This window comes from Tiliqua scincoides, chromosome 4 (genome assembly GCF_035046505.1).
Source record: "Tiliqua scincoides isolate rTilSci1 chromosome 4, rTilSci1.hap2, whole genome shotgun sequence".
In the NCBI taxonomy this organism is placed as follows: Eukaryota; Metazoa; Chordata; class Lepidosauria; order Squamata; family Scincidae; genus Tiliqua; species Tiliqua scincoides.
In genome coordinates this window covers 115,972,365-115,999,889 of record NC_089824.1, presented here as the reverse complement: position 1 = coordinate 115,999,889, position 27,525 = coordinate 115,972,365, and the positions used below count along the sequence as shown (strand labels likewise).

Here is a 27,525-nt window from a genome sequence, read left to right as displayed (position 1 = left end):
AACAGTTTTGGCAATGCAATTAGTTATATGTCTATGTTATAATTATAGATATCTCTCAAATATAATGATATATCATGATAAGCAGATGCAAGTGAAAGTATGCCTACATTCCAGGAATCTTCCACAGAGGGTAGGAAAACTGAGTGCCTTTCTAGTCCATCCTTAGGTGTTTGTGAATAAAGGAGGCCAAAGCATTTTTTATTTTGAAAAAGCCTAAAACCTCTCCTCCTGTTTTCAGTACATTGCTATTTTTTTCCTCCAATCTTCACACGGAGGGCTTTCAAAAGAATTGAACATAAATCTGGAAATGTGAAGTTTTGTAGCCCTCTTCAGAAGTTTTCTCTCCCTGAAGGGGGAATATGTGGCTGGAGGTGGCAGGAGTGTGCCAGAAAGTGTCTCCTTGGCACTGTTGCACTTTGTAGCCACACCCCCTTCATAGTTACAGTATTTGAACAGATAAACGCAGTAACTGTGGAAGAGGCGGTGGTGCCATGAATTGCACTGGTGTTGAGGGCAGGGCTTTTCAGAGGCATCCTGCTGCCCACAGCCATGAATACCCTTTCCAGGGAGAAAGCATGTCTGAAAGGGTTTGTACCTATAAAATAACTTCCCCCCAGGCAAGCCAGTGGTTTTCAGACTGTGTTCTGAGGACTCCTGGGATTGCGAAGAGATTCTTTAATGAGAAGATTAAAGTGGGGGTGAAGATTAATGAGATCAGAGATTCTTTAATGAGAAGTTCAATAATGGTGAACAAACTTCTCCAAAAATCAGTTTGTCCATTAGTACTTTACTGAAGTAAAGTTTGTAACGTTTGCCCTGGTATGGCAGGGCATACACACACACACAGCTCATGTGGGATAACAGTGAGGCATAAAATGCCTGGCCATTCTCCTACACAAACTGAATGTGCACCTGTAAAATATGTCCCAGAATCCCTTACTAAGTGCTAGGGTTTAATGGTAGATTTCAAGGGAGGAACTGTTCCTCAGAAGTAGAAAGTCTGAAAACCACTGCCCTGGATAGCTGCTGTGCTTCATAACTCTACCCCAGGTTCTTTACTCCAGCAAATTGGGTGTAATTGCAACAGAAGGAAGAGCTGGTCTTAATAGCTTTAGACTGAAATATTAAAAAACACTAGAGCTGATGTTTCTTTGGATCCAGTTATGGATTTATAGCACTGCCTGTCATAGGTGACCAATGCTGCAGAGAAGACACACTTCACAAGGTTGTGCTGCTCAGGATGGAGACACTTCCCCTTTTAGAGCAGAACCAGGAAAGACCACAAGACGGAAGGGGGGGGAGGCTATCCTCCAGTCTGCAGGTAAATATAGGTGTGCCCCCTTATCCGTGAGGTTCTGTTCCAGAACCCTCCACAGATACCTGAAACCTTGGATACAGGTGAATGCCTATCCCCGCAGACCAGGGGCCACCAGTAAATCTGAGGCCCCTGCAGAAGACATGGGCCAGGCCTGGGCTGGCTAGTTAACCTCTGATTTATCACAGTTAAGGATGGTCTATTCCTCCAAAAGCTATTGGATGAAGACTAGTGTTCTGTGAAGATCTGTTCAGATCTGTTTGTCTGTTCTGATTGTATTTATGGAGATTTTGGCCATTTAGTGTGGGTACACTAAATAGTGTACTAATAGTGTGTACTTAAAATAATGTGTACTTAAACACACTATTAGCGTGTACTTAAAATTATAAATATTAGGAAAGGCAAGTTAATGATAGGGTACTTGGCTTCAGTCAGTAATTCAAGGTTTGCTGTTTTAGGAATATGAGACTTATCTAGACATTCTTCCATTGCATTTTAGAACAGTTTTAGTTAGATTACAAAGCACAATGACGTTTCATGGGGTAAATAACATGAAAACACATTTAAAGATTTAATTATGCCAAAGTAATTCTGAAAAGGCAGGAAACTATCTCAATATATTTTAGAATGCTCACTATGTCAAGGAATTAGGGGGAAATTGATGACTTTGTGGTGTTCACAATGTTCCTTCATTCATATATCAGCAGCAAGGCAAATTCATGTTTTTATTGGATTAATATAATTTTGGGCTTTGTTCTCCAGACTGGCAATTAAGCTTAGGAGTGATAGGAGTACATAGCTGCACTGACTTGATATAATTTGGGGCTAGCTCCAAGTAACAGGGATTGGCACTGCAGAACAGTCAACACATTCATACATCATACAGGCTGCAATCCTATCCACACTTACATGGGAGTAAACCCCAATGACTATAATGGGACTTCTGATTAGATATGCATAGGGTTGACCTGTCAGACTGGTCTTTGGTGGGCCCACTTAGCCACTAAGTGGTGGGATGTGCAAACTGAGAAGTCGCTTGTGCTGCCTCTTGACTTTCACTCAAAGAGAAAATGGTGGCACTGTTGGGCTGGCATGTTTTTTGCCAGTTAGTACCTGGGCAATTGCTTGAATCTGTCCTCCTCTGAAGCTGGCCTTGAGTACTGTAGAATGCTAAAGTGTGAATGACTTCACCTGTATGAGTCCTTCTGCTGAATTATTTGCACAGTGCACCTGAGTGACACACATCTGTAGAGTTTTAGAATATTGCTGCAGAAATTTAGGAATAAACCCAATTTATTACCTAATCCCTGCTAACTGGGTAAGAGGCACTTTTTAAGTGGGTGCTCTTCTTTTATTTAGTGGGGGGAGAGTAACTGGCCTACCTCACCCCAGCAGTGTCTTTTCTAGTGGCTGCCTGCTGGTGTTCTTTTGCACATTTTTAGATTGTGAGTCCTTTTGGGACAGGGAGCCATTAGTTGTTCGTTTGATTTTCTCTGTAAACCGCTTTGTGAACTTTCTGTTGAAAAGCAGAATAATAATAATAATAATAATAATGTATGCAAACTTTTCTCCTGAAGAAGGAAAATGTCCTGAAATGCACTGGGATTTGTTTATTGAAAAGCAATTTTGGGTTGACTGCAATCTTTTTACTTCCACCCAGACTTCTACAGGAAAGATGGAACACCTTCACCCTGAGCATTCAAGGTAGATACTTACATGGGACCAAGCTTTCCCCTAGGTAGGTTCCCTTGGGTACATGGGAACAAGCTTTCCCTTGATAGCTGAGTCATACCATTGATGATGTCTATGCAGAAAACACATGGCTCTTTGAAAGAGCCAAGCACATTATCAAATAGCCTTGAAAATCTCTGAAGGAAGATGTTCCCTTTTGATTAAATGCTCCTTTTGTAAGGGTTAAAACAAAAGGCAGCACAATTTCTAGTCATAAACAGATGTAAACATACTGCTAATTAAACCTTGCCCAACAAGCACCATATTCAAAGCTCTTGAACGAATGTTAGGATTACAATGACTCACACTGTGACCAGCAACACAGTTTGCATGTTTTATACATTTTGTACTTTATAATTGCCATTCTTGGATCTCATGATGTACATCTTGCAGAAATGCTGGGTGTCATTCTTAAATAATGGTTCTGCATTTGTAAATGCATGGATTGATACAGTAACTGCATACAGTAATTGCATACAGTGGGCCCTCTTGACACCTGGGTTCAGCATCCACAGATTTGACTCAATGTGGGTGCCAAGCCTGTGTCTGGAGGGCCTCAAAGACCTTCCATTAGTGTCCAGGAGGCCTTCTGAGACACAGAGAGGTCACATGTGGCTTACCAGTGCCTCAGAAGGCCTCTGAAAGGTACTTTCATTTTTTGGCAAACCAAAAACTCCTCTCAGAAGTGTCTGGGAGACACTTCCAGTTTCCTGGCAGGACCCTGCTGCCTCTTTGATTATCTGCAGAAATCAGCATCTGCAAGGGGTCCTGGACTGTCTCCCCCAGGGATACCAAGGGTCCACTGTATTTCCAAAGGAACATATAAAATAAGGCTATATGCTTTACCTGGCTTACATTGTGAGATTAATTAACTAAACTTTGGTGATGGCCAATTTTGATTGATAAGGGCAAGTTTAATAGCTAGGGCTGTGAGTTAGGGGCACAATGTGGTTCTGATCTGTTACGATAACAAGGACTGAAAAGGAAATATTAAAGATAGCCCTTTGTCTTAACCATGGCTAGGATCCAAAAGACTTCTTTAGGTAGGGCCAAGGGTTTGGGCATGCTCAGTGGAATTTTCTCTTTTAATTTTTATTTCAAATATAACATTATGACAATTTAACAATGTCAAAAAGCTAGTAGACATTAAACATTTAGACCTACAAATTTCCTGCCAGACAAGTGATAGTTAAAGCCTTCAAAGTATCAGCAAAATTAAAGTTCAAAGGAGACTTTTTGAACTTACAATTAAGGTCACCCCACATGACCCTGTTTCTCCAGTTTTTTGTTTTTTTCCTCTGCTGGATGGGTAGAAAAGATTAAACTATTTTCATGTTGTTTCTGGGTCCCTCCTCTTTATCATTAGATCCTGCCCTGGTACTATTTTCCCCATTTTTCCAAGGCCTTCCAAGACAGTCTTCCTACATCACTAGGTCACACCTTAAAACCTCACATTTTGGATGCATCCAAACTAGCAAACCTACCTGCAATATGTGTACACTTATGTTTAGCCTCTTGCAACCTATCATGCTTTGCATTCAGGAAGTTCCAGGTTCAATCCCTAGTGTCTCCAGGAAGTCCCAGGTATCTCCCAGGTTTAATCCCTGGTGTCTCCAGGTAGGGCTGGGAAATAATTGTCTGAACCCTGGAGAGCTGCCATCTGTCACAGTATTCAATAACAAGCTTGATGGTCCATGATCTGACATGTATACAGCAGTTTCCTTCATAACCATAATAAAGTATTCATTTAATAAAATATCAGTTACACTTCTTTTCTTTGAATAGCAGACACTATACCATATCACAGGCAATTTTTTAAAGCCTCCCAGTTTCAGAATCCATGTGCTATGGAGGGCTGGTGTTGGAGAAGTGCTCCCTTGGGCATATGAAACTACCAGTACAGGTCTTGGATACTGAGTGATAGTTTCTGTAAATCATCCTTCAGTCTTGAAAAGTTCAGTCTCTTAAAAAGGCACATCCAGTCATGCCTTGGCATCCATGGGGGTTCTGTTTCCAGAGGACAAAAACTGCGCATCCAACCAAAAGTGACGTTTTCCTGACATATAAGGCATTCTGGGGCCTTAATTTCTGAGGGAAACTAAGTAGAGTTTTGTGTTTTTTTGCTGAAAAGGCCATTCTGAAGCCACTAGCAGCAGTGGGTGGATGCATGCTGTCTCTGCTGGTTTCAGAAAGCCTTTCGGAGGTAAATGGAGTGCAGTGCCTGCAGAGGGCTCAGGTATGGCCAAATCTGGCTCCACGCGGGTCCGGGGGGACTCGCGTTGAACCAGATCCACGGATGAATAATCCGCAGATATGGAGGCCCCACCTGTATTAAAAATTAACTAATCAATTGGTGAAAAAATAGGTGATTTATAGTGCAGGTCAATGCACATTAACTTTGGAATAAGCTTAATTGAATACATAGTTACTTTCAAGTAGGACTGCACCCCCAAATCTGTAAAATTCCTGAATGGGCTGATAGTCTAGTACAGGGGTGTCCAAACTTTTTGGCAGGAGAGCCACATCATCTCTCTGACACTGTGTCGGGGGCTGAATTAATTCACATTTCAAATTTGAATAAATTTACATAAATGAATATATTAGAGATGGAACTTGTATAAATGAATGAAGGTCTTGCAATAGCTCAAGGCCTATAAAAGTCCTTGCACAAAGCAAGGCTAGCCTTTCCTTCACTGCCATTGCTGCATCACAAACATGAAACAGCAAGTAGTGTAGGGAGCCCTCGTTCCACAGCTCATGCAAGAGGTCAAACAGTCATCTTCACACTGAGAGCAGTTGCGTCTCAGGGGGCACCCCGCGGGCCGGATTGTGAGTGCCCAAGTGGCCCCTGGGCTGGGGTTTGGGCACCCCTGGTCTAGCACATGGGTGCCCAAACCCCGTCCCTGGGGCCACTTGCGGCCCTCAAGGACTCCCAATCCGGCCTGTGGTACGTCCCTAATTTCCAATGAACCTCTGGACCTCTTGAGATATGCTGGAGATCGTGCAGGCCCTCTTAGCATGAGGGTGACTGTTCAACCTCTTGCATGAGCTGTGGGATGAGGGCTCCTGCCACTGCTTGCTGTTTCACATCTGTGATGCTGTAGCAACAGTGAAGGAAAGGCCAGCCTTGCTTTATACAAGGTCTTTTATAGGCCTTAAGCTATTGCAAGACCTTTATTCATTCATGTAAGTTCCATCTCTAATATATTCATTTATGTAAATCTATTCAAAGTTGAAATGTAAATTAATTCTTTTTTTTCCTGGCCATCGACATAGTGTCAGAGAGATGATGTGGCCCTCCTGCCAAAAAGTTTGGACACCCTTGGTCTAGCACAGGGATGTCCAAACTTTTTGGCAGGAGGGCCACACCATCTCTCTGACACTGTGTTAGAGGCCAGGAAAAAGAATTTACATTTCAAATTTGAATAAATTTACATAAGTTTACATAAATGAATATACTAGAGATGGAACTTATATGAATAAATGAAGGTCGCAATAGCTCAAGGCCTATAAAAGGCCCTGCACAAAGCAAGGCCAGTCTTTCCTTTGCTGCTGCAGCTGCATCACAGATGTGAAATAGCAAGCAGTGGAGGGAGCCCTTGTCCCACAGCTCATGTGAGAGGTCGAACAGTTGGCCGTCACGCTGAAAGCCGTTGCATCAGGCCAGAATGGGCTCCAGTAAGTCTCTGGAGGGCGAGAGGCTCATTAGAGACTGGTGGCTTCCTAAGGGCCAGATTGGGAGTCCTTGAGGGCCACAAGTGGCCCCAGGGCCGGGGTTTGGGCACCCCTGGTCTAGCATAACGTTGCATAGGAATTGTTGTGCAAAGGTATATATTTGCACAGCACCGGGGGAAACAGGCTTTTACAAAGAGAGGCTATTAATATTACCTGCTGCAGAACACTCTCTCCTAGTGTCAGTAGACTTTTAAAGGTCTCATTCTTGAGTTTTAACAGCCAGTTTCAAATCCAACACTGGTTACTGTACAATTAGAATTATAATTAATGCTATTAGCCATTATGCATTACTTTACACATCAGTGCCAGGACCTGCTGTCTTATTGCTCAGTCACCTCAATTTGCAAGGTCCATCTGCAGCTTTCTGCAGTCTAGTATCTTGCATCACTTCTAATTTTAATCTCAGTATTGTTCCTCTTCTACTCCAGGTCATTCAGAAGCATGCAAAACAACTACACTTCTATGGGGCACCTTGCCTCTTTGCCATCTGTCCATTGTCAGAAAATATCTCTTACCTCTACCTACATCGGGGTAGGCAACCTTAAACTCTGAAAGAGCCATTTGGGCCCATTTTCCAGAGGAAAAAAACCCTCAGGAGCCATAAAACCCTTTTGACATCTAAAATGAAGATAATGCTGCATATATAGTTTTTTTTAATTACCTTTATGTTCTTATAGGTCCCATTTTTATAATGTAGCCCCCTCTTGTAGCTTTTAGTTAGTTTTGTCTCACATTCTTGTCCTGTGTCCATTCTTGTCCTTGTCCATTCTTGTCAGACACCTGGTCCTCTATGGTGTTTTGCCTGATTCCAAGACCATTCTCTGCCTGGAGAATTATGCCCACTTTAAGCAAATTAGCTCCCCTTCTTTCCCCCAACAAATGACCCTGGTTCTGCCCTACAGTCCTGCTGGACCCCACCTTCAGGGTAGCTTGCCTGTTCAACCTGCAGACGTCCTCTCTCCTGCCAGCAGTCTCCCACCACTACAGCAGACCCTTGGTCCTCAGCAGGTCTTGGGCACAGCAGCCACACTTCAAACTCCAGTGTCTCCAGCAGTCCAATAGTCACAAAGTCAGTCAGAGTATCCAGGGTAGAGTCCAATGTCAATAAGCCAAGTCTCAGTCCAAGGTCAGATTCCAAAGTCAGTCAGTCAGTCAAATTAGTCAGAGGATCCAAGTCAAAGTCAATAAGGCAACTCAGTCTCCTCTCCAACCTGCACTCCTTCTCCAACCCACACCCCCCTTCCTGCCTCAGGTGGTCCTTAAATCCCTGAGGGCCCTATTGCCTTCAGCTGTGCAGCACACTGCTGGATGCCCAGGCCTTCCCCTTAAAGGGGCCACTGCTGACACCACATCTACCTCCTCACCAGATCTTCCAGGATTCCAATACATATGGTGGTTATGACATCTGCTTATCTTACATGGATACTAAAGAACTCCCCCCACCTTCCAGACGCACCCTGCTGGAAGGAAAAAAGGACACAGACTCCAGAGGTGGAGAAGAGAAGAAGCCAGAGCTGGGGGGGGGAGCTGGGGGGGGAGCCACAGGCCAGCTTCTGCCCTGCCTGCCCTCCCTCACTCAGGCTGCAACCCTCTCCACACTATCCTGGGAGTAAGCCCCATTGACTACAATGGGACTTCTGAGCAGACAAGTTGGTTGGAGCTCTCAGGTTGCAGTCCTCTCCACACTTTCCTGGGAGGAAGCCTCACTGACTACTTGTGAGTAGACCTGCATAGGAGGGGGCTGAGGCTGCAGCCCTCCACACCTTCCTGGGAGGAAGCCCCACTGACTACAGCAGGGCTTACTTGTGAGTAGACCTGCACAGGAGGGGGCTGAGGCTACAGCCCTCCACACCTTCCTGGGAGTAGCCCAGGGACTACAGCGGGGCTTGGTCTCGAACAGACCTGCGCAGGCTCCCACTCACCCATCCTTGCGCTTGGCCTTGAGCAGGCTCCAAGGCTGCAATCCCAGGCACCCTTTCCTGGGAGTAAGCCTCATCCACTGTAATGGGGCTTACAACTGAGTAGACACACATAGGAGCAGGCTCCAAGGCTGCCATCCCAGGCCCCCTTTCCTGGGAGTAAGCTTCATCCGCTGTAATGAGGCTTACTACTGAGTAGACACACAGGATGTCTCCTCTGCTGTGGAGGAAAAGCTTCTCCTTGCACTGAGTGGAGACCTGCAAGGGCTCGCAATGGCTGAGGAGGAGGGTGTCCTGCTGGAGAGTTGGGAAAGGGAAAAACAGGGAGCTTAAGCCTACAGTAGGTAAAATTGAAAAGGGAAACCAATGCGGGGCAGGTGGGGGTGAAGGGAGAGGAGGGCAGTGAGCTTAGGGGGAGGAGGGAAGCACCCCACCCTCCCTCCCAACACAGGTGGCTCCTGTCACCCCCTTTGCCACTTTCACCCTGAGGAGCCGCAGCAGACAGCTGAAAGAGCTGCATTCGGCTCCAGAGCTGCGGGTTGCTGACCCCTGACCTACATCATGTTTTCTAGCTAGCAAGCAGGCGTGCACTCTTTCCCCCTCAGGACTAATTAAGACTCCTTCACTGATCAAAGGCTTTCTGAAAATCTGAAGATACCTTTAGGCAAGATTAGTGGGAAATCTCCTACAAAAGCTCCCTTTGAAATTAATGGCTATTGCCAACAGGAAATTCCCAGTTAACAAAGGTGCTCTGGCAAAATTCTCATTTATTTCAACTTGCAGAGGAGAAATTCGCAGAATGTACTCTGTATCTGATGGAGTAGCTGTATCTATGAAGTCATTTTGCATATTTGTGGGATCAAGGATGCATCTTTAAATGTCCTGTTAGTAAACGAAAGCATTGATTGATTGATTAGCAGGATCTGTTTTCATTTGTGATGTAAGGAGCAGGGTTGCAAGTTAAACACAGGCTTGTTAATTTTTTTTTTTTAGTCATTTCACTGCTGCTGTTTCACAATACTAAAGAATAAAAAGAAAATATTATAGTTTTTCTTCTAACATACAGCAGTGACTTTAAGCTGTCACACTTTCTTTCACATAGCACTTCCTGCTTTCCCAAGTGGTGAAAAGTCAAAAGGCAGCACTACATGAATTAGCTTCTTTTGGATGAGAGCACACGCTCTCTGCTTTATTTGCAAGCATACAAGCAGAATATAGTGGAAACAAACAAACTGCTAAAGCAGGTAAGATAATTTCTGATCATTACAACCCAGCAAAAGTTTCAGCAGACCAACTAAAGACTCTGCATTTTCTGTCTCTTTGGTCTTCAGTTAAAACTGAAAATGCTTCTGTCTGTCTGCTTTTCAGACTTTGATGGCAGAGAGAGGTTCCAAACCATCCAGCTCTTTTTGCTGTAACTCTAATTACCCTTCAGGCATTCAGGCGAAGCAAGACTTCTAAATTCTTAATGGGATAAAAAAGAGATTTATTTTGATGTACAGTCAGCCTGCATCTTATATGATGGTTATTTTCCAGAGTCAGCACGCAAAGCTAAAATCACATACACCGTGCTCAAAATTATCATGAAAACTCACCAGAAACATACATATTGTCTATTTAAAAACTATAAGAGGCAGGTAGGAACTTAGACTGACTGAGGGAACAGAAGCCTCATTCTCCAGTCACACACTCACACTCAGCCCTGTAATTAGTAAGTGGAATGGCAGGTGGAATCACTTGCACTATTTAAACTTTTTTTGCCAAGTGTGTGTAGTTGAATTTGCACAAGTTACATGCACCTAAGATGCAGGCCAACTACATTCAGTCCAAGAATAAATTAGGAAATAAAAGCAAATTTATTTACATTTAATCAGTTAATTAACTGGCTAAAAGGCAGGTGAGAAGTAAACTAAAATCCATTAATTACGTAGCAACCAACAAACAGCCCAATCCTATGCATGTCTACTCAGAAGTAAGTCCCATTAGAGTCAATAGGGCTTACTCCCAGGAAAGTGTGGATAGGATTGGGCTGTTAACTGTGAACTTATTTTATTTATTTGCAAATTTATCCCCCACTTTATCTCCCTGACAGGCATTCAAATGTGATCCATTCTCTCCTGAACTTCAAACTGGTTTAGAGCCCAATCATAAGGGCGCTAGCACTGGTATGCTCGTACTGACAGCACTAGCTGTAGGCAAGCATGCTATAAAGCACATTTGTGGCACCCAGAGAGAACGGGGTGCTGGCAGTGGGCCAGCACCAGTCAGCGCTGGGCTTCAGCACCGGGAGGAGGACAATGATGAGCCACCAGCAGTAAGTAGCACCACCATGTGTGGATTTTGGAATAGGGGAGGGCAGGACAGAGGGGCCTCCTCCACTGGATCCTATCCCCCATGCCGGGCTGCAAAGCCCAACATGGGGCTTCTCTCATCTGCCCCAGCAAGATAGCTTGTTTAAATGCAAGTTGCCCCATTGCAGGTTCTGGGGCCTTCCTCACGGGAAAGGGACAAAAGTCCAGCAGCCTCCCTGGCCCCACTGGCTGTACTGTTAGCATGTGGTGCTGGGGATCTTAGGGCTGCCTGTTACATCATTGGGCAGGATTGTGTTGTCCATCTTAACAGAGAGCCTAGTTTATATCTCTTGAACTAAAGTGGTTGCATCTGTAGTTTGAGAACTAGCTACAGGCTAGATCAGGCTCATAGCTAATTTTCAAGCACTGTTTAGCCTCCTCCAGATCAAAAAGGACGCAATCCTCTAGCTCACGGGTGCTCACACTTTTTTGGCGCGAGAGCTACTTTGAAACCCAGCAAGGTCCGGACATCTACCAGAGTTTTTTTACAATGTTCACATCATCATAACATATAACATTTATACGTACAATGTATGTTGGTGTACCTTGCATAACCGCATGAGCCAATATTGCACAACACAACATAATTAACTATAAACATTTTTTGTAATTACTTGAGTTTACTTTGATGACTTGCACTGAAGTGAATCAGCCAAGGATGCATAGTAGCTGCTGACAGCCAGCCTCAAGCACACTTCCAAATGTTCATCAGTCATGGTGGAACAGTACTTGGACTTAATGATCTTCATGTAGGAAAAGGCTGACTCACATAAATAAGTGGAGCCCTTCCTGCCTCAGGTGCTCTTATATCCCTGAGGGCCCTATTGCCTTCAAGTGGCTGCAGCTGCACAGCACACTCTGCTGGATGCCCAGGCCTTACCCTTAAAGGGGCCACTGCTGACACCACATCTACCTCCTCACCAGATCTTCCTTGATTCCAATACAAGTGGGGGGGGGGAGCAGATCTCCATACATACCAGTGCAAAAGCAGGGGAAAGGTGTGGGGGAGGGAAGATCTCTGTATAGACATCACAGCAAGAACAGTGCAAAACTCCTTGCACACAGAACCAACAGATGGAAGTTTCGGGGGCGCAGATCTCCATACATACCAGTGCAAAAACAGGGGAAAGTTAAGTCAGCCCCAGTAGAGTCAATGGGGCTCACTCCCAGGGATGCGTGGTCAGGAGAGAAGCCTGCCAGCGGCTCCTCGCCAGGTCTACTCACTAGTCAGCCCCATTAGAGTCAACTGGGGCTCACTCCCAGGGATGCGTGGACAGGAGCTCACTCCCAGGGAGCTCACTCCCAGGGATGCGTGGACAGGAGCTCACTCCCAGGGATGCGTCACTCTCAGGATGGGAGCTCACTCCCAGGGATGCGTGGACAGGAGCTCACTCCCAGGGATGCGTCACTCTCAGGATGGGGCTCACTCCCAGGGATGCGTGGACGGGAGAGAAGCCTGCGATTGACTCATTTTGCCTCGAGATCGACCGGTGGATCGCGATCGACGTATTGAGCACCCCTGCTCTAGCTTGTTTGTCATTATCCGTCCATTACTGACATCAGGCTCTGGTTCAGGACTTCCATGTCATCCTTGGATGATGAAGGATAGGGACGGTATAGCTGAGAGTCATCTGCATATTGGTGACACTCACCCCATCATCTTCCAGTGACCTCCCCCAGCAGTTTCATGTTGATGTTGAAAAGTGCAGAGAGGAGAATGAAGTGGACACTAAAGGCCAACAGCAATGGTACAGAACAAGAGTCTCCCAGCATCATCTTCAGGAAGCTACCAACCAGGAAAGCACTGAGACACTGCAAAACATTGTGCCCTGAAGGCCTAATCTATCAGGGACTCCAGAAAAATACCTTGATCAATGGTACTGAAAGCTGCTGGGAAATCCAGCAGAACCTACACAGATGCACTCCCTTAGTCCAGTTCCCAGTGAAGGCCATTCACCAAGGCAACGAAGGCCACCTCAAAGCCAGGCTGAAAACTAGACTGAAAGTGATGCAAAAAAATTGGTTTCTTCCAAGCTGGAGCTGGATTGCCCCTACATGTTTGAGCACCGTGACCAGAACTGGCAAACTGGTCATTAGATCTGAAAAATATTCAGTTTTATGAAGGGTTTCTTCAAGAGGGGGCACCACCAACAACTACCTCTATTGGCACATTCTAGAAGATCTATGTATGCTGAGGATACATAGAGGTCTGCAGTTTCTCCCTGATGGTCAATCCGTTCCTCCACTATTGGGTTAATTTTGGGGTAAAAGTGCTGAGTTACACTTCATTACTCTGCGCCTGTTAGAAATGATGTCTTCCTTGCTTATGTCAGGTTCTGAGCATTAAGCCAAGGCCACATGCCTGGATGAAGCAAAATCTTAGGGGATTGTATCAGCTACTTTTTCCCATGGAACTATAAATGGGGGCTAGAAATGCCATATGCCTCATGCATGGCATTTGGTCAGCTGCAGATTGGCCAAATGCAAATTGGCCAACAAGAACACATCCAGTAGAAGGAGGTGCCACTTCTATTTGGAAGGACATAAGATTGCTGTATCGCAGCAATTTTCAGCCAGTGCACCGCGGCACACTGGTGTACTGCAAAAGGTCCACAGATGTGCTGTGGGAGTTTGGTGGATTTATTTATTTATTAAATAAATATCATTTATTAACAGGGCCATTGAGGGATGTGAACCCACCACGAGCAGCATGGTGTACCTTGTCAAAAGACTGATGTGTGCCCTGACAATTTTAGGGTGCAGTCCTAACCCCTTATGTCAGCACTTTCCAGCACTGCCATAAGGGCAGTGCAGCTCTGAGGGAAGAGAACAAACATTCCCTTACTTTGAGGAGGCCTCCGTGGGTGACACCCAACTGCAGGATGCAACACATGTCCCATTGGCACTGCTATGCCAGTGCTGGAAAGCACTGACATAAGGGGTTAGGATTGTGCCCTTAGTGCCTTGTCAGTGTGCCATGAGAAGAAGGTTGAAAATTGCTGCTGTATTGTCTGAGGGAATTGTTGCATGTGCAAAGTAATAAATCCCGGCTCCTGCCTGTCTCCCATCAGTCTGTTCCTTGTCTCCGTATCTGAAAAGAACTTTTGCCCTTCTGGCAATACACCACCCTCCCAAACCATTCAGCCCGTTGTCCCCCCTCAGCTGCTATTGCCAGCCAGGATGGATAAGTGTCAAGTGCACACATGAATGACTGGATGCTTCCAATGATCCTGTCCTAGGGCCCAATCCACTGTAGCCCAGATGTAAGGGAACAAATGTTCCCTTACCTTGAGGAGACCTCCATGATGGCCCCTCATCACAGAGTACAGCACATGCTCTGTTGGCACAACTGCACTGGCACTGGAAAGCTGGACAGGATTGGGCCCCCAGTCCTCTGCCTGCACAAGCTGAAAAAATCCAAAACAACAGGATAAGCAGTTATGGTGCTATCAGTCGAACCAACATCTAAGACATGATGGATGTGAACAGTTGTATCTGCAAAGTGTCTCACAAACCGGTCACAGCAAACTACCAAGGACTCCAACTAATCTCTCTGTGTACCAAGATGCAACAGACTTTTGGACTACCTGGAAAATCTCCACTGGATGACTCTGGGCATATGCGATTGCAGCAGAGAATCAAGCCATCATCACCTCAGAGTAGCTCCTAAAATGGAGTTTACCTTGTGTTTGATCAGATTCACCATGAGTCTTTATTGCTGTTGTACCTATCTGTCCTGCTACTTCATTCCCGTGCAGCACAATCCTGAGCTGCACATGGGCCGGCACAAGTCCCTTGCACTGGCCCAGGAGGGTCACAAACGTGCCATAAGGCAGGTTTGCGCCTCCTTGAGAGTCAGCAAGGCTGGTGCACAGAGTCACGCTGGCCTGCAGAGGCTGACAAAAGCCCACATGCTGATGGAGGGAGAGAGCCTTGCATCAGCCCAGCTGGGCTGACGCAAGGCTCAGGGGTGGGTGGGAAGGAGGCAGGAGGGAGGCATTCCTGGGCGGGGGGAGGGCGGCCGGTGGGCAGCCCTGGGGGTGGGTGGGGAGCGGGAGGCAGGGCTGGGGTCCAGCAGTTATGCCGGATCCCAACCCCTGTTCCCGGGGAGTTCGAAGTGGCTTCAAGCCACTCCACTCTCCTCAGACTTGCGCCACCTCAGGAGGTGGCACAAGTACGAGAAGACTCATTGGGGCCAGGGCGCTTTACCCAGGGGTAAGGGGAAAAGTTTCGCCTTGCCTCTGGTTGAACAGATTCTGGCCCCTATCCTGCACTAGATACAGAGCAAGCCTCTTGGTTTGCCTGTTCCAGAGCAGGATAGTATTGAGCCCTTAGTTCCTCAGAGAGCCAAAGAATAATTTGGCTCCACAGGAGAGCACAGAGTGTTCAGGAACAATTGTGTTCATGGTCCTAGATAGGTCCTCACTTTAGAGGTCAACCAGAGCCTCTGCAGAATCACTGTAGAAATTGTGGGAAAATCCCCTAGAGCCATCAAGGACCCAACTGGATCCATAAGCCTCTGAGGATGGACCTTCTAAATAGGTCACTGCAGTGGTCTAATATTACAGTTAACCTAAACCCTAATAGGTAGTGATCTGTCCAGGTAAAAGGAGAGATGTTGATCTCCACCACCAGATCACCAGTCAACTGCTCAGAAGGAAAAAAAACAAGATGAAAGAACACCTTGACTAACGTGTGGGTGTTGTTATTACCTGGGACAGGTTGATGGATATCATGATGGCCACAAACTCCTGAGTTATACTTTTCCTGGGTGTTTTTGTTACACTGATGTCCTCCAAGACTTTGGAGACTTGAGTACCATCTCCAAGCCCACCCTAGGGAGACTGTTGGGCACCACAGTGGGCAATACAGCACAGATTCCCTATCCTGTCCTACTTCCCAAGTCTCAGACACAGGCTTTTAACTCAATGAGGGTATCAGGGTAGCAGGATATCAGTAGGGGGATGGAATCACTACAGAACACCACAAGTCCTCCTCCCTACCTCTACAACCCTGGCTATTGAATAAAACTGAACCCTGTTGGACAGAGCTGATAGATTCACCCATCTTAGTATGTCCAACCAGGCCTCAGTACTACAAGTCTGGTCAGTCACCTCACCTAGGATTAAATCCAGGAAGATAGTTGCTTTGTTGCTGACTGAACTGGCATTAAACAGCAGTAGATTCAGGCCAAAGAGCTTCCACATATTTCAATTAGAAAATGAGAACCATTATGAATTTCTAATGGAGGAAAATTCACAGTTTTTTGTGAGGAATCTGTTGCATTGTCTAACTTGTCTTAATTACACTGTTCTTTTTAAACATCTAACCAAAAAGTGTCTCCCTACAATTTCATTCTATTGTTCACGACAATGGAGAATAAAATGGTTCTGTCTTCTTAATGTCAGCTTTAAAGCATTCTGGAAGATTAACCACAATCTCAGAAGCAGGCAAAGGTCTTGAGAAATGGGAGGGGCAAGCTACAACCTTTACTCCAGATTTTGCAGCAATCAAGATCTGCTGGTGGAGGGGGTGGGGGAGAGTGGGAGATATTCTTCCCTTATTTCTAGTTAATAGCAGTTACTCTGAAAGCTTACGGCTTTAATTAGCTGCATGTACTCCATTTCTACTCAAAAAGTAGGTGGTGGTGCAGAGGAAGATACAGGTTGTGCCATGTTCGTTATCCACTGGGATTCCATTCTGGAACCTCCAGGGGATAAAAAAAGTCAGTGGATACCAAATCAATGGAAAAATAGCTTTAAAGATCCACTTCCAGGTTTCCTTCTCCTCCATTGTTATCCCAAAATGCATTGGTACAGAAGCTATACTGCATTCAGTCACTAGATAGGGTGAATAATAGAACTGAGTGGAATTAAATTATAATTAATTAACAGTACAAAGGTGGAAATTGGATTTTGGTGCTTTTTTCCCTTGTTACAAGGCATTTAAAGGTGGACCTTGGTATCAATGGTGAGTCAAATCAGTGGATACCAAGGTCCCACCTGTACAAGAAAAAGCGTCTTCCTTTTGTTTTGAAAGTGTATATGCTTCTGTACTTGGAAACAGAGCAAGAGTGACATTTCAGTACCTGAGATGGAAAACTGAAATTCCTTTTGCTCCACAGTAAGCAAGTTGCAGCCCATTTCTGAGCTGCCTGGTGTGCAGGGCTGCTGTGGTGCCAAAAATGGCTGCCACAGTATCTAGCGTGCCCCAGGCAGCTGCTACTGGCTCCTCGGGAGAAGGAACTTTTGTCCCCTTCCCCTGGGTAAGTGAAGTAGCTCTGCAATGGAGCTACTCGATTCTGCGATGGCTCTTCAGCTGGTGCAGTATCAAGGAGTCCCAAGTCTCCTGTGCTCTGGATCTGGTGAAGCTGAGCTCCACCAGTCCCGTTCCCCTCTTTCCCTCTGTCACACCTCCTCCCTGCCCTTTCCCCGCCCTGCCCTACCCCACCTCCCCTCGCCTCGGAATGCCTCTTCTCCAACTCCCCCCATGCCCCCACTCATTCCACCGCCCAGCACCTGGGCGAGCGCTAGGCAGCAGATCTCTGGCTTCCCATTACTGCTGACCTAGTGCAAGCTCACTCTGGACCAATTCATGTGTTCGGCTGGTGCTAACCCTGGCAAATGTGCTTTACAACATGTTTGCAACAGTGCATGCCATGATAAGCCGCTGTGCAGGATTGGACTCTTAGTTCAATAAAAAGATAAATATAAACACACACATTCAATAAAGGACAATTTGCTGCCCATTAATAGTGTCAAAAATCTGCAGCCTGAGATAACTGACTTGGACTTTACCAGGTAGTATAGTCCTGGTGCAATATTGACAAGTAACTCTGCAAGGTTTCATATTTACCTGTGTGAATTTAGTCTACAAGCAAGGAAGAACTTAAAGGGATGAACGCGTGGAGTCAACTGTAAGCTATTTTAAACTCTGCAAACTTTCAACCTTGATCTAGCCCATATTCAGTTGTATTTTAGACACTTCTAGTTTTGGAGAGTCCACAAATAAGTGATCTGAAGTCAAAACAGAAATGACAAGCCCTACTAAGGCTGCAGTCCCATGCATGCTTACTTCTGAGCAAATCCCTTTGGATTCAGGGGGACTAGTAAACATGCATAAAATAAGGCCGCATATGTAACAATTTCTCATGTGCTGTAGGACTGCATTGCTGCTCAACTTCCTGTTCCATTGAAACCACTGATCAGAGAAAGCAACTGCAGCCATTTCAAGTCAGGCATAAATACAATACCACATACCAGTATCCTCTTGGTCTCAGGAGATGACCAAGATGACCAAAATTTGCCAAGGGAAATCACTAGGCCACCCTTTCATGTTTTCAGACTATTTCATGCTACACCAGCCCCTGGTTGGTTCCTCTTTACACTATGTTGCCTTTACAACATAAGCGATATAAAAACAAAAAAAAAAATTCATTATGTTTTAAGCAAATGTCCTCAGTTTTCTTTGTGTTCACAAGGAACAGCATTAATTCTCAGGCAACTGACTCTTGATATTATGGATCAGGTGGACAAAAAACTGCTATATTGTATGTAACAGACCAATCTCACAAACTAATTAGACTGCTAATTAAAAAAATCAGTTTTCTTCTGCAGAGGCCAAACTGTCATTTTTCAGTTGAAATAAGACCATCCAAGCACTTCAGCTTAATGTCTTTAGACAATTGGCACAATGGTAAATAATGATAGAAAGAGTCACTCACAGGGACACATTGTTGTGCCTGATATGGGACCCTCTTTACCTCCTTGCCAATACAGATTTGTATCTACCCGCTACTCACATACTTTCACAAGGCGCTTTAAGAAATCCTGAATATGGCAGCTGACAGTGGAGTGTTTTTTTTTTAGACTTCAAAGGACCCCTTGAAACAAGACCCTCCAAAGTTTCATAAGGCACAAGTTGATGATGATGTGGCTACACAGTTGATGATGGCTGAACTACCACTAATCGTAGTATGAGAGGTTATATTTCCCCTGCACAGAACACTCCATAATTATACATGATTCTCAGGAAGCACGTTTCAGAACTGGAGCGTGTCTTAGAAGCACTCTCTGAATAGCAGGTACATCATGCTATCTGATAGCACAATCACAAGGCATTTTTTCAAATGAAGACTATGTGAATTGACTGTAATGTAACAGATAGAGAGGCAACCAGGTTCTTCTACTCAAGTCCTCTTTCCATCTCTTGTACCCCCCCAAAGAGAAACAAAAAAAAGATAATTACCCCAAAGCATTCCTATGGGTAAGGGCCCAGATGTGAAGTCACAAAGCCAGATCGACAGATAGATGGAAAGAAAACAGAAAAGATCAGGAAACGGACTATCAGCAGAGAGCAAAGGAATGAGGAGGAGAGACTGCTGGAACAAGATCTGCATTTGAGAGGAGCAACAATCCCATCTCACAACCTCCATATTCTGACATTCTGCTCATTTTTTCCACTCTAGAGCTCACATGCTTCTCTCACTTTGATTCCACTTACCAAGGGTCACTTCAGTTCTTAGGAATAACACCGGGCTAAAAATGCAAAGTATAAAAATACATATGTGCAAATACAGGTAATATAAAGGTACACTTGTCAGAGAGAGCCAGTCTTGGCTGCTGTTTCTGTGAAATATATTCATGACATGACCATGTTCATCTTTAAAGACAAACTAGAAGTGATGCAGGAGATCTGTGTTCCTGCCTGAGTTTTTTTCTCTCTCTCTTACTAATTAACCCCATGTAGCTGCTTTGAAAATAAAAAGTGGCCTTCTAGGAGAAGATGTTTAACCCTTTCCCAACATAAATCCACTCTTCACAATGCTGCTAGAAGCTTCACAGGAACAGCACCTGTATCTTCCTCAGTCTTCCCATGAGGAGAAATCCTAAAAACGTTAATTTTGAATTAATGGAACATATTTCCAAGTTGGAAAATATAACACACTAAAGTTTAAGATCAGGTAAACATAGAAGGGGAACTTGCTTATGATGTGGGTTAAATGCATGTCAGGCTCTGTGCAGAAGGAGGAGTGAGTGGATGAATGTCCAAGGGAATATGTAGGGATGAATGAATGTGGGGGTCAGTCTATCTAGATGTAGACACTGTTTTCTTCATTACTATGGCATATACAGACAAAGAGAGGTCCAAAACATCTGGCGAAAACCTTGACCATCTTTTCTGTTTCCAAATGTATACCCTTGCAAACTTTCCTCTTGTACCTTACCTCCAATGTCTGCCATTCTCCACTGCACATTTCCTCACATTTAGTACAGCCCAATCCTAGGCACGTCTACTCAGAAGTAAGTCCCATTATAATAAATGGTGATTACTTCCAGGTAAATATGCATAGGACTGCAGCCTTACAGCCCAATCCTGAGCACCCATGGCACACAGCTATGGCAGCACAGAAGATGGCTGCCGCCGCATCCAACACGCCTACGGCAGCCACGGGCAGCACCTTGGGAGAAGGTGCCTTTCTCCTGGGTAAGGGAAGTAGCCCCGCAATGGGGCTACTCGTTTCACCACCGACCAGAAGGTCTGTGGTGAGGAAAGAGCGTGTAGGGTACTGAGCCCCGCACAAACGCTCTGGATCTGGTGGAGTGGCGCTCCACCGGACCCGCCTCCCTCCCTCCCCACGCCATACCCCTGACACGCCTCCCCCGCCCTCTCCCCACCTCCCGCCTCCCCATCATGCCCACCCACTCTCCGCCCTCTGCCCACCTCCCCAGAACACCTCCTCCCCCCTACCCCGCTTACCTTACCCCAGCTCAGCGGTCTGTGCGACCGCCAAGCAGCAGAGGCTGGGCGCCTACCCAGCGCTAACCCAGTGCTGGCCAGCGCTGGGCTAGCATAGGCACTGGCCCGGCATTAGGCCTCACAAACATGCCTTATGGCATGTTTGGAACAGTATGCACCAGCGGTAAGCCGGCGCGTCAAGCCCAGGATTGGGCTCTCAGTCATTACAAACACCCCCCACTTTATGGCTAAATCTCAAGCAGATGATGGAATCTAAGATGCTCGTCTGATTGACAGTCTCTCTAGACTCCAACCTGGGAAGTTTCTGTGTGACCCAGAATTACAGTGGCAGCAGCATGTCCCTCAACTGCAGTGAGAGCTATTGAAAAGGGGAGGATCTGAACAAACCAGGAAAAGGTCTAAAATATAAACACTTACGCCAAGGCAAAGGCCATCAGTGCTCCGACCACCACAATGAAATCTAGGATGTTCCAAAGGTCCCGGAAGTAGGAGCCATCTTGTAGGATTAATCCCTGGTCTATCATCTGCAGGAAAAATGGAGGCAATTAGGTCATAGGAATTGAAACCAACAATCATAGTATAGCTTAGGTGTATAGATACTCCAGATTTAAACCCCCATCACCAACGTTGGCAGGATGTAAGCAAACAGTTCCTGGTGTCTCACAACATAATCCTAGCATATCTGCTCAGAAGTAAGTCCCACTAAGTTCAATGAGACTTGCTCCCAGATACATCTGTACAGGATTGCAAAAGACACTTTTCTACTGGGGTGGGGGGGGGAGTAATTCTCTCTGTGCTGGGCATGACAATGATCCAATCACTTCCAATGAAAAGATGCAACACCATTATCTGCCCTCAGACAAGGGATGCCTAAACAAGCATACACTCAGATGTTCGCAATATTACTCATTAGCACACAGCATTTTGCTCTTCCTTGCTAAAACTGTTTCTTATCCACTCTAGGGTTTTGGGCCCTGCTTTTTAACTTGCAACACCTAATATGAAATACGCTCTTTTAAGCTGCAGGGAACATTTCTGCTTGAAGACCACACTGTCTAACAGCAATGTCAGGATACAGTTTCCAAAGCACACACGTGCTCTTGTCTCCCTATTTGCCTCTCTCACCCTTTCTGATCAATCAAAAACATAAATCCCCCCTAACACTCTATTTGCGATGGTACCAGTGCAATGGTGTGCCATTCCCAGGAAGGAGGTTTGTTACACTGGGAAATAGCTATTCTTGTGTTCATTACTTTAAAAACCAAAACAAGAGAGTTATGCGCACCAGTGCAGCAGTACGGAAGTTCACATCCTTCAAAGAACTGCACTTTTTAAAAAAGAAAACTTTCTAAAATGGCAGGCACTATGGGGGATGGGGAATTGCCTTCTTAGGATGTTTTACTTTAAAAAGAAAGTTCTATACGAAAATTCCAACACTTGCTCAGTACAGTGGGGGAGAATTCAGCTTTGAAAAAATTAAAAACAAACACATTCTAAAACTCTGAAAACAATGTGGTGATGTAGGGGGAAGGAACTGCACCTTCCCCCTGCATGGAAACTTCCCCCTGATGGAAACTGCATCAATGATGCCAAAAGCCTATTCAGTAGGTGATCTTGACACCCACTCATCCATATTACACCTAGCACTCTCTTTTTAATAGTATTTACATATTCAAATTAACTCATCACTATCAAAATGAAATAAGGAATTCTAAAACAGAAGCAAACTATTTTAGAAATAAATTAGTAACTCATAAATAGATTCCAGTATCTAAAAATTATTCCTATTCATCTTGAAAAATCATGAATTGCCACTTTATCTCGTAACAGAATTACAAGATAAGCTAATTTAGTCATTTCACTCCCAATAACTCTGCACTCTTTGGTACTGGACGATTCCTCCATTTATTTGTCAACACTACTAGGGTTAAGGTATTTCATGTCAAATCCAGGTTTCTCTCTTCAGATAAGCTTTTCAGATGTCCCAGTAATCACAGTGTCAGTGGTCCTAAGAGAGATTTGTGTTTCCAAGATGAAATTGTTATTGGGAATGCAAAGAAAGGAGTTTGTGCCTTTTTCCTATGCTGTCATGTCCTGCAGGAAATTTCTTTGAGTCAGACTTGTAGATCAGCCTGAAGTGGCCACAGAGAAGGGCCTGGGGCTGGAGCAAAAGCAGGAAGAATCAAATGACAATGGTAATGGAGAAGGTGAAAGAAATCCTGTTGGAAATGGCCACTACCTTAGATGGCTTTTTTTTTTTTTTTTTTTTTTAAAGAACTGGACAAATGAATGAAAGATAGGGTCTAGCAACAACTATTAGCAAATTGAATCCTCAGCAGCAATATGGCTCTGAAAATTGTTGGGTGACAAAAGGCATGGGAGGCAAGCTTTCCAAGAGGAACCAGTTTGCCATGGCTGGAAACAGAATGCTTGACTCAATTGACCCAATCTGATCTGATTCAGCAAGGCTCTTCTCATGTTGGGAATGGCTCACTTAAGATCATTTCCCCAGGCTTACAGGACCATAAAAAATTTCTTTTGGATGATCCGTTTATGTATTTATATATCTAGCACCAGCTGTGTGCATGATGTTTTACAATAGGAGGCAGGTCCCCTGTCCCAAGGGGCTCCCAATTTGAAAACAGGCATGAGGAGACAACAAAGGATCCTGCTTACCTACAAGGTACTGGCCTACATAAACCTCAAACCCTTTCACTGGAAAGTTTATGAAAATGAAAATGCAAATTTAGCCTCTCAAATACCAATCTGGAGCCTAATTTTAGAAGTCCTGCTCCGTGGGAGTGATATTTGAAATATGATAGGGATGCGCAAGAGGATCTGCTAAAAGGGAGGAGGGTTATATTCAATTTTCTCTGTCTATTCAAGAAACCATTTCACATCCTGTTCCAACAGATACCAACGCTTGCCACCCACAAAGAGGAAGTCACAGAACTTGTCACTGTAAACCGAGATTGCACCGACAACTCACCCACGGCTTCTCCCTATCCTGCCTGATTTTGGCATCCTCATGAAGCGCTGGGAAAGTGACACTGTTCATGACTATAATCCACTCTTTCTTATAAGAAAACTCCTCAGTCTTATGTTTTCTATCTCCCATCTTCACCCCCAATACATTATAGAGCAAGGATGTCAAACTCAATTCATACAGCAGACTGAATAGCATTCATGGTCCCTACTGAGGGCTGGAAATGATACCATTAAGCAGAATTGACATCATTAAGTAGGTGATGACTAGAAATAAGCATGGTTTTCTCACTTAGGAACTCGTTCACTACAGATGACATAAGAGAAAATATGCAAATCTTAATCATATTTTTCAAGATATTTTCAAGACTTGGGAGAGCCCAATTATGCTGGCTGCCCTTTCAGAAGCCCTACTTCTGCTGTGGCATCACTTCACAGCTCAGCAGTTGAGGTGTTCTGCAAAGTGACACCTTGGCAGAAGCGGCACTGCTTAAAAGAAAACCATGTGATCAATGGGCTCTCCAGCACCTTGGCAGTGCTTCATTTCTCCCTTCCTCATCCCTCCTTCCCATACCATTCCTCTCCTTCAGAAGCCTCCTTCCATCTGACCTTCCTAACGCCTTCGCAGATGTGGCACTGCTGAAAGAGCTGTGCCAGGAAAACCCAATTATCACGAGTCACTTTTTCAGCAGTGACACTTCAGCAGAAGCAGCAGCATTGCTGAAAGGGTGGCCTGCATTATAATTGGACTTTTCCAGTGCTGCCCTTTCAGCAGTGCCGCTTCTGCCAATGCATCACATCTAAGCTCAGTAGCTGAGTGAATACAATGGTAGTGCCACAAGGGCCAGACAAAGCGCTTCTACAGGCTGTATCTGGCCTTATGTTTGACACCCCTGTAGTAGAGGATATAATGCGTTAGACTTCAAATATGTTGTAACTTTTTATTTAAAAAAATAAAAACATAAAAGATTGGTTCAAAAAGAAATGCTGTTGCCATGCAGTGAAAGGACCTCAGGCACTCCCTGCAGTGTTGGGCCTCAGCATCTAACTGAAAGGCAATGCAAACACATTAGTTGAAAAAGCAGGCCAAAGTAAATTCCCAGAGGGCAATCTGGACAGGTAAGAAAGGAGCAGGAAGTCGGAATGATAGGGCCAAAGAACCAGGAAACAGCCTAAAGAGTAATGGAAGAATGGGAGGAAGAAGGAGCAGAACAGGGAAATATGAGTTTAATGGATGCCCAGATTCATTTCACTCACTTTGGGGCTACACAGTAATGCTTGGTGAACACTCTGAGACTATATCCAGCTGCCAGCAGGTGGCAGCAAATAGGAACATTTCAAGATTGGATATTAACAAATGGTCATCATTTTAAGAAGGATAATATAAACACTATGTATGCAGCCTACAAACTGCCCATGATGCATGCACACAGTCCTCCCTTATCTCTTACCTTAATAACCATCTCAAAGGTGAAGACGCCAGTGAACACATAGTCAAAATACCTCAGGACCTGCAAAGATGAATGAGAGGTTGATGGGTATATTTCTGACAAGAACTCTCAGATATATCAGTAGCAGCTGTGTTATGCATGGCCTTTTGAGCTCTTCAAATATGTGGTCACCACAGGTCAACCATTGAGTAGACCCTTCTAGTCAAAGCATCTCTTTAACTGAGAGGAACAACATCCAGGTATGCTTCGTATGTGGGCATGGTTAAGATAGATTTTATGCATGCCCTCATTCAGAATGCATTTTGGAGCCACTAGACAGATACAGTAACAGAAAGTACAGTTATCTTACAGTATCTTACAGTATTTTAGCAGGGGGAGAGTAACTGGCCCACCTCACCCCAGCACTGTCTTTTCTAGTGGCTGTCTGCTGGTGTTCTTTTTGCATCTTTTTAGATTGTGAGCCCTTTTGGGACAGGGAGCCATTAGTTGTTTGATTTTTCCCTGTAAACTGCTTTGTGAACTTTTAGTTGAAAAGCGGTATATAAATACTGTTAATAATAATAATAATATCTTAGCAAAACCATAGAAATAGAAACAGTGACACATAGCCTGAACAACTACAAGCTGCAGTAGGCCATGATTCTCTTTGGGCACAGAGTTAATGTAGATCTATCCAGGGCTCTCCAAACCCTGGCCCACAGGCCCTATCCAGGGTTTGGAAAAAGCCCTCTCCCCATGAGCGGTGCTTACCGTTCTGCGTCCTTGTGCTCAGAACAGCTTGAAAGAAAAGCAGTGGCAAAACAATAACCACCGCTCAGGATGGGGAGGTTTTTTCGGGACACAGTGGTTTCCAGTTTGGAGACTGCTGATCTATCCCATAGCATCGTTATGATAAAATCCCTGTAACAACGTAAGATGTTGCAGCACAGTAGAAAATCAGTTCAGTTTTAGATTAGTCCAGAAGAGTCAATGAGATCTGTGAGGGTATGTAATTCTAGTCCTTTTCTGTTGGTATGGGCTATTTCCTGAGGGAATATTTCTCTTTTAAAAAAAGGAAATCCCTAATTTCCTTCTCAAGAAATTTCTATATATCAAGGACACATCTCCTCAGTGCATGGACACTACACAAGAGTTCCCTTACATACATGCAAGCACAGTCCTTTTATTTATCTGTTATCTTTCCATGAAACACTCAAGATGACTTACAAAATTTCAAAAAATCAATAATTTAATGTAATGAAAAATGTAATAAAGAAAAATAATTCTTGCTATTGGCTGTCATCTTTAACCCAGTCTGACAAACTGAAGGAAATCCAAGGATGCAATCCTATCAAAATTCAGCACATTTAAGTTCCACTGTTTTCAGCTGGAGCAATGTAAGCATGTACTTAACTTTCCCACTGAAATCAATGGGACTTAAAAGTGCCCAGCTTTGGAAAAATAAGTGGGTCAGGAAGGGATTTACTGAGATCACAATTATAACTACTGTTATCTAGTCACATCTCTCTAATTATTTTATTAATAATCAAACATGGAGTTTGTAAGCATGTTGCTAATCACGAAGTGATTTAATTTTTTCAGAAGTAGATTATGTCAAACAGAATAGTATTGGGCATTACAGCTCCAGAAAATACTTTAGCCATTGCAAATTTTCTGCTTCCAGAAGTTTTTTCCCCTCAAAACACATACTGTATTTCTTAGGAAATGAAGTCAGGACTGATAAAAATTGATACAGCCCACATTTTTTACCTCCCTAAGAAATATCAACAAATGCCATCATGATTATGTATGTCTCTAATATTTTATTACAAAGTTCAGAAAATATGAACTGTTTATATAAATTATGAAGAAATGGCAACTCTAATTTTTGTGTCAGAGGAAGCAAAAATTCCCCAGTTGCAGCTTTCCAACAGCCCCTATCAAACAAAGGAGGAAGAGGTTGCTGGCAGTAGGGTTAAAAACAGAGCAGAAAAATCTAGCCTGACCTGCTTGTCTCCCTCAAATAAAAGCTTGATATGCAGAAGTCACCGAAGGTGATGCTTATTGCAGCATGGTGCTAAGCATTACTGCCTGCTAATTGTGCACATCAAACTGCTGTTAAAGGGATAGCTACAGGAGTTGTTTCAGAAGTTGGTAAACCTAGCTGGCTGCATCTTCAATCCACGGTGCTTTGCGCTGCTCCTTCTCTTTGACTGTGCACCTGTACTTCTTTTCATGTCTTATCTGGTCTACTTGTTTCTCCTTGGCTTTCTGCTTTATTTAGTTACACTACCTACGCC

General features: G+C 44.4%; 1 protein-coding gene across 1 annotated transcript in view; it reads right to left on the bottom strand.

Moving 5' to 3' along the window:
- Nucleotides 1–27,525, bottom strand: part of CACNA1E (calcium voltage-gated channel subunit alpha1 E) — a 360,216-nt gene that overhangs the window by 76,009 nt on the left and 256,682 nt on the right. The window contains exons 24-26 of the mRNA XM_066623540.1: nt 25,247–25,306; nt 21,228–21,334; nt 19,299–19,310 (exon numbers count right to left, since the gene is read on the bottom strand). Of these exons, the coding sequence (XP_066479637.1) occupies nt 19,299–19,310; nt 21,228–21,334; nt 25,247–25,306 (179 nt within the window). The remainder of the gene's footprint in view (nt 1–19,298; nt 19,311–21,227; nt 21,335–25,246; nt 25,307–27,525) is intronic.